The sequence below is a fragment of the Phyllobates terribilis genome, unplaced genomic scaffold (genome assembly GCF_046119375.1).
Source record: "Phyllobates terribilis strain yellow unplaced genomic scaffold, ASM4611937v1 Scaffold_3__8_contigs__length_932513732, whole genome shotgun sequence".
NCBI lineage: Eukaryota > Metazoa > Chordata > Amphibia > Anura > Dendrobatidae > Phyllobates > Phyllobates terribilis.
The window spans coordinates 276,916,783-276,931,459 of record NW_027362763.1 but is presented as its reverse complement, the minus strand read 5'-3'; the positions used below and the strand labels follow the sequence as shown (position 1 = coordinate 276,931,459).

Below are 14,677 nucleotides of genomic sequence, written 5' to 3'. Positions count from 1 at the left end.
ACACATACAGTATTTTTGATCACAGTGCTGTCCAAGAGACTCTTTCTCACTTTGTTCGACGTTTAATACTGGACAATAACGGTCCAGTACGAACACCAAACTTTTAAGTTTGGGTTTTCTCATCTCTAGCTATTAACTACCTCATGTATAAGAAAATGTATATAGGTTACCCTTGGAAAAATTATATAAAATGTGAAATAGGCTTCAAAGGAAAAACTCATTGTGATTTGGCCAAATGAAGAAATGCTTCTGCTTCCAGGTTTTTCTCTACTCGCTCAGCTTGACTGACAGGTCGTTCTTCCATTTGTTTATAGGAAATGATCTGGCAAATCAAGCTGGGCAATGTGGGAGAAGCAGGAAGGCAACTGTTCAGCACCACTGTTTTCTCTGAAATACCACAGCAAATAGGAGCAAAATATAGGCCCCTATTAATTTAGACTGGCGTTGCTCATGCCAGTCTTGATAGAGGGGCGAAGTGGAGTAAGAGGCTTCTGATTTATTAAAAGACGCTTGCCACTTAAGGAATTGGGTGCATCATAGAAGTGGTGTTCACCTCTGTGTGCCTTGCCAGAAATTTTACTTCGGTACCAGACTGGAATAAGATTCCTAGCACTTGGTACCCCGCCTCTGGTCATATATTAGACAGGCAGACATTGCCTTCATCCCGCCCATGTTCTTTCCACTTTGGCAGGGACTGGCATGAAAATGGCAAAAGCTGAAAAGTGTTTGCACAACTTTACATAGCAAAAAAATGTTTCAACTTTACGAAGTGTTTTACTCCAGTTTTCTAGCATAAACTCTTTGATGTATTGGTCCCATAGTGTTTTGTAAAGTAGGAGCCTGTCTGTAGTTCACAATGGCTGTAGTTAGGATAGCACAAAACTCTTTAATGAACCCATATATGTTTTAGAATAATGCTGACATTATATAAAACAGGATATGAATGAGGTCTCCAACTTTGTGAAAGGATCAAGAAATGGATGTGCTGATAACAGGTGGAACTATCCTCCATACACACCGGGTAAGACCTTGTGAATTAACTATATCGTCTGCGCTGATCTAGCAATATAGATTGTTGGTATAGCATAAATCCATGCTTTCTCCTCGGTTATATTATATTTGTAAAGTACCTGAAGTGAATATTAAGTGCAAGCCATTGCTACCATTTACTCTACTATAATTTTTTATGGAGACGCAAATTAAAATCCTTTTAGCATGAATGAAAGGAAATGCTACACAGTTTATGGAATGACATATCTCTAGTTCTTCTTTATTAATGCAGAAAAACTGATATACAGTAGGTTTGTGAAGAGTCTACCAGCAAACAGTTAATGAAAAATGGACAACACTAGGATGCAACTAGGATGCCATCAGTTTCATCTGTCTTTTTCACTGACCCATTCACTTGAATGAATGAGTTTGATAGGAGAAAAAATGGAGATGTATTTTTTTTTTAATTTAGTTCAAGAAAAAAATGGACATGTGAGCATGGCCATAGATTATAATATGTATATGATCTATTTCTGAAATGAGGCCTGAATTCAATAATGTAGAATGTTAAGTGGCGCCATTTATACTGTAGCAAATCCAGATTCATAACCCTAGGCTTTATGCTTAAAGTATACACTGGGAAATTCTACAAATCTATACATATAAAAGGGCAGAATTACTAAAATTGTATTTTTTTTAGAGAGTGTATATTTTGACGAGACAATCTTAAAATGCTTGAAATTTATTATAGTAGTTGATGCTGAATGTTAAATTTGGTGCTAACAATAGTGGTGGTGAGACAACATTAAGCTTCAATACCATGTAGATGCACGAAAGGGAAATGTGGGATGATCCCTTTTTTTCCCAACAAAATCCAGGTAAAAGAAGGGGCCTTCAGCAGCTTGACAAAGACCCAGACCTATATGATGAGTTGAAACGTTGCTGTTGTTTCTGTTTTTGTGATGCCACTATAAAGCACGTTGATCATTATTGGATGCTGAAGCCTCCTTCCTTTACTTGGATAAATTTTGCACTGTCCACAATAACTTCACAAAACTCATTTGTTAGCTTACTTTGTGTCATAAATTTGCAGAATAAATTTGATGCACTGTGAGATCTCAAACCAATCCTCTGTTCACATGAAGTCATTGCCCTTCACGTGACTTAAATTCTGGAACATTTAACTTAATAATTCTACCCCAATGTGTCACTAGACAATTATAAGCCAAATATTTGCATTAAAACCGTGTTTTTCACATGTTTTTCCCATATTATTGGCCAGTATACCTCATATACCTTGGCTTCAACTATATTGAAAAGTATATCTATGAAAAGTATGTCTATGATAATCTTTAGAACTCAAATAAACAGAAAGATTTGTCCATCCTTTCCTTTTTGCAAATTTCCGTAGCCTCTCAATTTCCCCAAATTACAAAATTAATAGACCCCCATTTACTCCCATCAGTGGATGGGAAGAGGTGGGGAATCTATTAAATATCTCAACCTATAGGTGGCCACATATAAACTCATAGCTTACGCATCTCCCAGCAGAGTATTATAAAGTCTTGTTATTTTTCAAAGACAGACTTCTTATGCCCCAGATCCACAGATATGTCAAGTCAAATAGAAAGTTAAGGAAAGACAGATCTGTATACCACAAGTGATGCTTTTTTATTTTCAAGACAGTCAAGACATAGGCATCTACTTGAATATGTCTTAGACCTATCTTTATCATTACTAATGACCTGGCCAAGCGTAATACCCTAAAGCAGAGTGATGCTAGCCAAGCATGTCAAGCTATATGTTGACAGGATTGATTATATCATTTATAGGTATAATAATATTAATACAAGAATTTTTCTTGTGCTTTCCATTTTCAAACTCCTTGTTGTTAGATCAGAATAAAATGTGTATAAAAATGGACTGCACTAGCTGATCTTCGTAAACCATTACTACTTGATAATTATTTTGATGCTTAATAAACAAAATATAAGCTAGACACTAATTAATGTGTCACCGAAAGTACTTACAAAATATTTTAATGGTGGCTGTAAAGGTTAATGGCAGAGTTTGTCTTCAGCTTGACTTATTGATCACTTTGAACTATGTTGTTCATTAAACAGCCTTAGTACAAGCTGCGTGGTCATGTATCAAGGAGCTAGCACATTTATAATTCACTCTTCTAAGAAAAGTATCTTTGTGGGAATTAGATGAACGAAATGTGGCTAAAGGTATAAGAAAATATTTGTCTTTTTTATTAAGCAATTTTCGATCGGGTAATGTATTCGAAGACACTCTGTATGGACGCAAAACAAGCTTGGGGCTCCCATTATGATGTGCATAGTCTGTATGGATATGCAATGACTCTTTCTACAGAAGAGTAAGTGTATTTATTACTATTGATAATTTTATTATTAATAATAACTTTATTAAAACCTCCAAACAATTAAACATTTACATAACAGAGGAAGGGCACATTGTACAGATATAAGACAAGATGTTCTTCAATAACTATTTTATAGGAAATGTAAGTATTTACTAAAGGAATACTGTAAAAATTGGTGACAGCCAGGTCCTGTTTAACAGTTGATGATGTTGTAAAGAATCAAAAAACTTATCTGCTCTCTTCCAAAAATAGCATCACCCTCTGACAATAGGTTGTGTCCAGTATTGCAGTCCAATTTTTTTTTCTAATCCTGGACAATAACATTAAAATACTAATTTTAGCGGATGGAATAGATGATATATTTTGGGCCATAAAAGAAAAATAATCTGTATAATTTCCTAACATGACATACAGTACAGACCAAAAGTTTGAACACACCTTCTCATTTTAACATTTCTCTGTATTTTCATGACTATGAAAATTGTACATTCAAACTGAAGGCATCAAAACTATGAATTAACACATGTGGAATTATATACTTAACAAAAAAGTGTGAGACAACTGAAAATATGTCTTATATTCTAGGTTCCTCAAAGTAGCCACCTTTTGCTTTGATGACTGCTTTGCACACTCTTGGCATTCTCTTGATGAGCTTCAAGAGGTAGTCACTGGAAATGGTTTTCAAGACAATGCCAAGAGCGTGCAAAGCAGTCATCAAAGCAAAAGGTGGCTACTTTGAAGAACCTAGAATATAAGACATATTTTCAGTTGTTTCACACTTTATTGTTAAGTATATTATTCCACATGTGTTAATTCATAGTTTTGATGCCTTCAGTGTGAATGTACAATTTTCAAAGTCATGAAAATACAGAAAAATCTTTAAATGAGAAGGTGTGTCCAAACTTTTGGTCTGTACTGTATGTATAATAATGGAAAATAAAAAATTCTGACTTTCTCACACAGTATAATGCCCAGAACCTTGTGGTATATTATTTCTAGAAATAATATGAGTAGAAATGTCACAGTATTTGCCAATATGTAACATTTTCTAAAGCAGAGGAATTATTACAGCATACATGTGATCAAGACAATAGTTGCAGCGAGCTACATTTTATAATGGCTTTTCATTTTCAGAGCCATCAAAGCTGTTTTCCCTGGAAAAAGAAGCATAATTTTCTCTCGATCTACTTTTGCTGGATCAGGCAAATACTCAGGACATTGGCTTGGAGATAATGCTGCCAACTGGAATGATATTAAATGGGCTATACCAGGAATGCTTGAGTTCAGTCTTTTTGGAATACCTTATGTAAGCACATTACAAAAATAAGCCAGCAAAACAAATGGTCATCTATGGGAATTAGCACTAAATTGTGTTTATTTGTGTAGAACATCATGATCCATTTCATTGCCAATTGGATGTTTTAGTGACAGTCAACATTGAGAGCAGCAGAAAAATAGGCAATATTTCAAGCTACATATTTCAGTGGCAACAATGCTTTGTAAGCAGATGTCTATTATACATAGATAATACAATAGTCTACCTTGAAAATAAATGCTAAAATATCTACACAAATTCATTATATCATTTAAATTGTTTATTGAATTTTTTTTGTGCACAGCTACAAATTATTGTGAAAATATGAGGATTTATTTATATCTATAGATATGATATACTGTACTTGTATATCATCATGTACAGTACATAGAGGTAGAATAGAAGCCCAATACCTCTTTTTTACATGCATAAAATGCATTATATTCTTGGTGTATTTTAACTCTAGTATTGCGATATACATTGGTAAAAAGTTCCTCATACTTAGCATTATACTTAAAAGGAGCATTATATCACAGCAAAAATACAAATACAGTATACTACCATTCATTCAATATCTATCTAAGCATGTCTGTAGACAGAATGCAAGCAATAATAGTAGCTTACATTCTGTTTAGGTGTTAATCAGATGTCCATTTTTTTCTCGAATGTGAATAAAAAGACAGATTTTCATCAGAGTTCCGGATCCGATTTTTAACAGTATTTGGTCATTATATCGGATTTTACATCAATGATTTTCTTTTCCGCCAAAAACAAAAAATGCTATGCTTCTTCTACCCATTACAATGTTAAAAATTGACAGCACATGGATTGCAAATAGATGGCACCATCTGCTGTCCATGACTTTCACAAACCCATAGACTTGTATGACATTTCTCCATAACTAATAATAGTTATCTGATTGCTCAAGGCTCACTGCTGTGAACCTCTCCAATCAATAAAAGGAGGAGGAGTGGAGCAATTGTCCAGCATACAATGTTTATGAGACAGACATAGCTAGAATCTCGAATGTCGTGGTATCGTGTATTATTCTCTATGGCTTCATTCAAAGTTGTCATTTTGGTTGTAAAGTGAGGAAGAGCTACACCTCTCCCCTTTCCTATGGTGCCACCAGCCATCTAACATACATCACCTATCCAATAAAATATATTCATTAAAGCACAACATTTATTATAGGAAAGCCTGTTTAATCTGCACAAGAATATTATGCAACACATTTTATTATGGTGAATAAACATTCAATGTTTTGTCTTCAGATTGGTGCAGATATTTGTGGCTTCTTTGATGATTGCACTGAAGAGCTCTGCACACGATGGATGCAAGTTGGGGCATTTTATCCATTTTCTAGAAATCACAATGCTGAGAATTACAGGGTAAATTTTCCTAACATAAAATCTAGCCACTTTATGTCAGTATGTTGCGAAAATAGCTTAGATTAGAATAGTAATAAATGGCTATTCTATCTGATGGTGTCCATTAAAAAATTAAACCAAACTATATACATATTTATCTTGGAACCCTATAAGTGACAGCTAGCCTACAAGGGCATCTGTCATAGACATGTGTAGAAAAGCTCCTAATGTATACTATATATATTTAACGGATGACTGTGATGGATGCCATCTATCACGCATAAATTATAATGGCATCCTTAAACATTTAAGTCATGAAAAGCTACTGAAAAGTTCATGACATATATGCTAAATGGGTCCCTTTATAGCTTCTACAGCTGTCACAGCTGGTTTGAACATATATTTAGGAAGCTTTTCCCATTGCCTACTCTAAACGTAAGATATGAATTGTAATGCACACGCCCGGGCTGAGCGGCGTGTGCGTGTGATTCCACTGGACCGTGCCGGAGAGTGAATGCCTGGAGGGGCGTAACTAGGTATTCACCCGATCCGACCAGGGCCGCACGACGGCATACGACGCAAGTGCACCAAGGAGGAACCGAGCAGAAGGACCACGTGCTACTCCATGACAGACCCCGGACACGACTGTTGACCCACACACAGGAATACAGGAACAGACTGGTTAGGCTGGCACACAGACTGGTGGGAATAGGCAGGCACGACTGGTATGCAGGCAGGTGGGTATGCAGGCAGGGGGGTACAGGCAAGCATGGCTAGAGTGCAGACAGGAAGGCACTAGCAGGTAGGAACACAGGTGGGATAGGACCCAGTACACACTGGTACTCAGGAACAGAGCCACAGATGTGGCGGACAAACACAGCAGAGTGAGGCCGCCCAGAGAGGTGAGCGAGAGCAGGGCAGGACGAGACCGCCTGGAGCGGTGAGCAAGAGCAGAGCAGGTCAAGGCCGCATGGAGCGGTGAGCAAGGGCAGAGCAGGACGAGACCGCCTGGAGCGGTGAGCAAGAGCAGAGCAGGACGAGACCGCCTGGAGAGGTGAGCAAGAGCAGAACAGGACGAGACCGCCTGGAGCGGTGAGCAAGAGCAGAGCAGGACGAGACCGCCTGGAGCAGTGAGCAAGAGCAGAGAAGGACGAGACCACCTGGAGCGGTGAGCAAGAGCAGAGCAGGACGAGACGGCCAGGAGCGGTGAGCAAGAGCAGAGCAGGACGAGACCGCCTGGAGCGGTGAGCAAGAGCAGAGCAGGACGAGACCGCCTGGAGCGGTGAGCAAGAGCAGAGCAGGACGAGACCACCTGGAGCGGTGAGCAAGAGCAGAGCAGGACGAGACCGCCTGGAGCGGTGAGCAAGAGCAAAGCAGGACGAGACCGCCTGGAGCGGTGAGCAAGAGCAGAGCAGGACAAGACCGCCTGGAGCGGTGAGCAAGAGCAGAGCAGGACGAGACCGCCTGGAGCGGTGAGCAAGAGCAGAGCAGGACGAGACCTCCTGGAGCGGTGAGCAAGAGCAGAGCAGGACGAGACCGCCTGGAGCGGTGAGCAAGAGCAGAGCAGGACGAGACCGCCAGGAGCGGTGAGCAAGAGCAGAGCAGGACGAGACTGCCTGGAGCGGTGAGCAAGAGCAGAGCAGGACGAGACAGGGCTCTGTTCACACGGAACAGACAGGAAGGGAAAGGCAGAGCCAGATACCCACAGGGTACTTGCAGTGAAGTAGCGAGTGGACCACAAACTCACAAACGGGAGTACAGAGACAACAAGCAGGAGTTAGGTACGAGTTCAGACTCTGCAGAAAAAGGAAAGGAACGGACATAGAGGCAAAACAGGTTAAGGATAGGAGAGAGTTCAGACTGGAACTGAGCGTACGGAAGAGACCGACACTGCAGAAGGATACAGGAGCGGGTCTGGGAATACGGCCCCCAGAGAGGCGGGACGAACAGGCAAGGAGCGTGTTCAGACAGGACAGACAAGATACAGGAGCGGGTCTAGGTAATCGGCCCCTAGAAGGCTGGAGGAACAGGCTAGGAGCGTGTTCAGACAGGACAGACAAGATACAGGAGCGGGTCTAGGTAATCGGCCCCTAGAAGGCGGGAGGAACAGGCTAGGAGCATGTTCAGACAGGACAGACATGATACAGGAGCGGGTCTAGGTAATCGGCCCCTAGAAGGCGGGAGGAACAGGCTAGGAGTGTGTTCAGACAGGACAGACAAGATACAGGAGCAGGTCTAGGTAATAGGCCCCTAGAAGGCGGGAGGAACAGGCTAGGAGCGTGTTCAGACAGGCCTGGAAATACAGCCTCCAGGATAGGCAGACAAGAGAAACACAGAACGGGACCTGGCACCTTCAGAGTGCAAGCACACACTGAATGAAACACAATGCTCAGGCAGGGATTGATTGGAGCAGCTGGGTTATATACCAGGTGACAGACAGCAATAGGCTGAGGATGCACAAGGGGTGTGTCCCACAGCAGGTACAAAAAGCAGGAAGTGATCGGGCGCCACCCTTAAGCAGCAGAGACAGACACAAACAGACAGCATGGAGGGAAGCCAGAGAGACATTCTGGACTGGAGATCAAGTGCGCGCTCTTGCACAGTGGGAGATGGACCACCATGCAATGGTGCCACCAGGTATGTTACAGTACCCCCCCCTTACGCCCCCTCTTCTTCAGGCCTGCCAGAATCTTCCACAGGGAATTCGAGGGCCAATCCTTCAGTTCAAGGAGATCACTCCCACTGTCCACAGGAAAAACTGGTCTCATCTGGTTAGCTAGGATGCTACCTCCTATCCAGCCATCCTCAGCAACAGACGAAACGGGTGGAGTACCAGGAACAGCACACAAAGAAGTCTCTCTCCACATATTTTCAGGTGGCACCCCAGAGGGTACAGGAGACAACTGGAAGTCCTCCACCGGGTTGGAGGGGAGCAGAGACTTGGGGGTAAACTCTGCTTTGAGGTACATCTTGTCATGCTCAGAGGAAGAAAGAGATGGGTTATCAGGTACAAGATGAGGAAAAATCACTGTCTCTTTGTTATCTGGTGGTACCCCGGAGGATTCAGGGAACAACTGGAGATCCTCTGCCGGGTCAGAAGGTTGCAGAGGCTCGGAGAAAACATCTGCTTCAGAGTACACTAGGTCGGACTCACTGGACGAAGCAGGCGAGGTATCGGGTACCGAGTATAGGAAAGTCTCTGTCCATTCACCACCAGGTTGCACCCCGGAGGGTTCTGGAGACAACTGGAGGTCCTCCGCCCGGTCGGAGGGGTGTAGAGACTCGGGAGTAACCTCTGCTTTGGAGTACACTAGGTTGGACTTACTGGACGAAGCGAGCGAGGTATCAGGTACAGAGTATAGGAGAGTTTCTGTCCTTTCACTACCAGGTAGCACCCCGAAGGGTTCAGGAGACAACTGGAGGTCCTCCGCCTGGTCAGAGGGGTGTAGAGACTCATGGGTAACCTCTGCTTCAGAGTACACTAGGTTGGACTCACTGGACGAAGCGAGCGAGGTATCAGGTACAGAGTATAGGAGAGTCTCTGTCCTTTCACTACCAGGTAGCACCCCGAAGGGTTCCGGAGACAACTGGAGGTCCTCTGCCTGGTCGGAGGGGTGTAGAGACTCATGGGTAACCTCTGCTTCAGAGTACACTAGGTTGGACTCACTGGACGAAGCGCGCGAGGTATCAGGTACAGAGTATAGGAGAGTCTCTGTCCTTTCGCTACCAGGTAGCACCCCGAAGGGTTCTGGAGACAAGTGGAGGTCCTCCGCCTGGTCGGAGGGGTGTAGAGACTCATGGGTAACCTCTGCTTCAGAGTACACTAGGTTGGACTCACTGGACGAAGCGAGCGAGGTATCAGGTACAGAGTATAGGAGAGTCTCTGTCCTTTCGCTACCAGGTAGCACCCAGAAGGGTTCTGGGGACAACTGGAGGTCCTCCGCCTGGTCGGAGGGGTGTAGAGACTCGGGGTTAACTACCACTTTGGGGTACCCATTGTCAGGCTCACAGGACGGAGCGGACAAAGTATCGAGTACCAGGTGTAGAGAAGTCTCTCTCCATTTGTCATCGAGTGGTATCCCGGAGGATTCAGGAGGCAACTGGGGGTCCTCCGTCAGGTTGTAGAGGTGCACAGACTCTGAGGTAATCACAGCTTCGGAGCATCCTTGGACATGCACACCGGTTAAAGTGGGTGAAGCATCTGATGCCGGGTGCAGGAAGTTCTCCTGTGTGTAGTCTGGATGGGCAGTAGTCTCTTCGGGCAGGAGAACTGGTGCACTACCCACGCACATTACCCGTTGGGGCTTCTTCGGGATACAGAGAGATGAAGCTTCAGTAGGGACTTCAAGGTTGGGGTCAGGAGGTCTCAGGGAGGACAGACCCTGGCGTGACGGCTTGCCTCTACGTCTAGCACGTCTGCACTGCCTCTTGAGGTTGTGAGAAGTATTCCGGATAGCGTAGTCACCCTGTGAGGATTCTGGGTGGGCAGTAGTCTCATTGGGCTGGAGGACTATTGCGCTACCCACACACATTACCCATCGGGACTGCTCCGAGATATTTGGAAGTGAAGCTTCAGCAGGAGCCTCCGGGTTAGGATCATCGAAGACCATTAGAAAGGCCACCAGGAAGGCCATTATGTCCAGTACGATAGGATCCTGTGTTTCCCATAGGGGGTTGATCCATTCCAAGGCATCACCCGCTAGGTTAGACATAATGAATGCCACATTAACCCGATCGGTGGGAAAACATAGAGGGTAGAACTTGAAGGGTAGCATGCATTGCTCCACAAATGCATGACTTTGTCTTGGATCCCCATAGTAACGTGGCGGATCCGCAGGAACGAGAGCAGATAGATCCATCTGGACGGGTGCGTAATTAGCCAGGAACTCAGCTAGAGAAAAAAAAATTGTATTTATTTATTTTTAATGCATGTATTCGCTGGAAAACGTCTCAGAGAGCGAAGGCCGTGGGGCTCAAAGGGAACCATGGCCTGAGCATGCTGTAATGTACACGCCCGGGCTGAGCGGCGTGTGCATGTGATTCCACTGGACCGTGCCGGAGAGTGAATGCCTGGAGGGGCGTAACTAGGTATTCACCCGATCCGACCAGGGCCGCACGATGGCATACGACGCAAGTGCACCAAGGAGGAACCGAGCAGAGGGACCAGGTGCTACTCCAGGACAGACCCCGGACACGGCTGTTGACCCACATAGGGGAATGCAGGAACAGACTGGTTAGGCTGGCACACAGACTGGTGGGAATAGGCAGGCACGACTGGTATGCAGGCAGGTGGGTATGCAGGCAGGGGGGTACAGGCAAGCACGGCTAGAGTGCAGACAGGAAGGCACTAGCAGGTAGGAACACAGGTGGGATAGGACCCAGTACACACTGGGACTCAGGAACAGAACCACAGATGTGGCGGACAAACACAGCAGAGTGAGACCGCCCAGAGAGGTGAGCGAGAGCAGGGCAGGATGAGACCGCCTGGAGCGGTGAGCAAGAGCAGAGCAGGACGAGGCCGCCTGGAGCGGTGAGCAAGGGCAGAGCAGGACGAGACCGCCTGGAGCGGTGAGCAAGAGCAGAGCAGGACGAGACCGCCTGGAGCGGTGAGCAAGAGCAGAGCAGGACGAGACCGCCTGGAGCGGTGAGCAAGAGCAGAGCAGGACGAGACCGCCTGGAGCGGTGAGCAAGAGCAGAGCAGGACAAGACCGCCTGGAGCGGTGAGCAAGAGCAGAGAAGGACGAGACCGCCAGGAGCGGTGAGCAAGAGCAGAGCAGGACGAGACCGCCTGGAGCGGTGAGCAAGAGCAGAGCAGGACGAGACCACCTGGAGCGGTGAGCAAGAGCAGAGCAGGACGAGACCGCCTGGAGCGGTGTGCAAGAGCAGAGCAGGACGAGACCACCTGGAGCGGTGAGCAAGAGCAGAGCAGGACGAGACCGCCTGGAGCGGTGAGCAAGAGCAGAGCAGGGCGAGACCGCCAGGAGCGGTGAGCAGGAGCGGAGCAGGACGTGACCGCCTCGAGCGGTGAGCAAGAGCAGAGCAGGACGAGACAGGGCTCTGTTCACACGGAACAGACAGGAAGGTAAAGGCAGAGCCAGATACCCACAGGGTACTTGCAGTGAAGTAGCGAGTGGACCACAATCTCACAAACGGGAGTACAGAGACAACAAGCAGGAGTTAGGTACGAGTTCAGACTCTGCAGAAAAAGGAAAGGAATGGACATAGAGGCAAAACAGGTAAAGGATAGGAGAGAGTTCAGACTGGAACTGAGCGTACGGAAGAGACCGACACTGCAGCGGGATACAGGAGCGGGTCTGGGAATACGGCCCCCAGAGAGGTGGGACGAACAGGCAAGGAGCGTGTTCAGACAGGACAGATAAGATACAGGAGCGGGTCTAGGTAATCGGCCCCTAGAAGGCGGGAGGAAGAGGCTAGGAGCGTGTTCAGACAGGACAGACAAGATACAGGAGCGGGTCTAGGTAATCGGCCCCTAGAAGGCGGGAGGAACAGGCTAGGAGTGTGTTCAGACAGGACAGACAAGATACAGGAGCGGGTCTAGGTAATCGGCCCCTAGAAGGCGGGAGGAACAGGCTAGGAGCGTGTTCAGACAGGACAGACAAGATACAGGAGCGGGTCTAGGTAATCGACCCCTAGAAGGCAGGAGGAACAGGCTAGGAGCGTGTTCAGACAGGCCTGGAAATACAGCCTCCAGGATAGGCAGACAAGAGAAACACAGAACGGGACCTGGCACCTTCAGAGTGAAAGCACACACTGAATGAAACACAATGCTCAGGCAGGGATTGATTGGAGCAGCTGGGTTATATACCAGGTGACAGACAGCAATAGGCTGAGGACGCACAAGGGGTGTGACCCACAGCAGGTACAAAAAGCAGGAAGTGATTGGGCTCCGCCCTTAAGCAGCAGAAACAGACACAAACAGACAGCATGGAGGGAAGCCAGAGAGACATTCTGGGCTGGAGATCAAGTGCGCGCTCTTGCACAGTGGGAGATGGACCACCATGCAAGGGCGCCACCAGGTATGTTACATGAATGAGGCCTTCTTTATTAACTATTTTATGTGGGCAATGGAAAAAAATGTACTTCCCCATTGTTCTTTTGTATTTATTTATGCCATGCAATATAAATGCTAACTTTATTGCATTGATGTGTTTGAATTTGCATTTATTTTAATGGGAGCATGGTGTTAGATAACTTTTATTACTATTTATATGAAGAAATGGGAAAAATGGCAATTCTGATATTTTTACTGAATTTTTTTTGGACCATGGGAGTTATGGCTAAAATAATGACTAAGAATGATTATGTTTTAAATGAATAGGTTTATCAAAGATATATCTGCTCCAATGTTACTTGTGGTCCCTTATGATGAAATAATTTACTTTTGGAGTTATATCCTACTATTTTGTGGACTTTTCTACTACTACAGCATGCTTTTGCTGTGTCCTGGGCACCAGTCCTTCATGGGATTACGGAGTGATTGGTTGGAGATAGCTAATCTATCTGCATGGTTAAAATAAAGTGTCAATTGTTTTTGGAAGGGGTTTTTCCCAAAACAATGTACATTTTAAATAATGCATAATAATTTTCAAAATCAGATATGTTTAAAAAATGTTCCTTTGTTGGGATAATCTTATAAATGTGTCCCTGCTATGTGTTGTGTAATGGCTGTGTATGACCGTACAGGGACTTGGTCTGGTCATACCACAGCTCCTGGCTGGGGAGGAAGCAAAAGAGTATACAAACATTACAGCATGATATTGGAGTTAATGCAACATATTTCCCTGCCTGTTTTAAAGCAATGTTTTATCTAAAAAATTCATCTGTGATTACATGCGGTCCTGTTGGTTTACTCTTTTGCTTCTTACCGTGCCCATGAGATGTGGTATGATCAGACCATGTTCCTGCACGGTAACACACAGCCATTACACAGTACACAGCAGGGACACATTTATAACATTACCTCAGCACAGGAACATTTTTTTAAAACACATCCAATTGTGGAAATTATTTTTATTCCAAGATCTATTAAATAAAATTTTGATTAAAATTAAGTTTGTTCGTAAGGAAATTAAGTATTTGATACACTGTCGATGTTGCAAGTTTTCACACCTACATAGAATGGAGAGGTCTATAATTTTTATCATAAGTGCACTTCAACTGTGAGAGACAATCTAAAAAAAATCCAGAAAATCACATTGTATGATTTTACAAATAATATAATTTTTATTGCATGAAATAAGTATTTGATCATCTACCAACCAGCAAGAATTCTAGCTCTCACAGACCTGTTAGTTTTTACTAAAGAATCCCTCCTACTCTCCACTCATTACCTGTGTAAATTGCACCTGTTTGAACTTGTTACCTGTATAAAAGACACCTGTCCACACACTCAATCAATCACACTCCAACCTCCCCACTATGACCAAGACCAAAGAGCTGTCTAAGGACACCAGAGATAAAATTTTAGACCTGCTCAAGGCTGGGATGGGCTAGAGGACAATAGGCAAGCAGCTGGATGAGAAGGCAACAATGGTTGGCACAATTATTAGAAAATGGAAGAAACACAAGATGATGGTCAATCTTCCTCAGTCTGTG

General features: G+C 44.5%; 1 protein-coding gene across 1 annotated transcript in view; it reads left to right on the top strand.

Moving 5' to 3' along the window:
* Positions 1–14,677, top strand: part of SI (sucrase-isomaltase) — a 414,470-nt gene that overhangs the window by 188,875 nt on the left and 210,918 nt on the right. The window contains exons 15-18 of the mRNA XM_073674817.1: positions 937–1,021; positions 3,253–3,370; positions 4,511–4,682; positions 5,966–6,082. Of these exons, the coding sequence (XP_073530918.1) occupies positions 937–1,021; positions 3,253–3,370; positions 4,511–4,682; positions 5,966–6,082 (492 nt within the window). The remainder of the gene's footprint in view (positions 1–936; positions 1,022–3,252; positions 3,371–4,510; positions 4,683–5,965; positions 6,083–14,677) is intronic.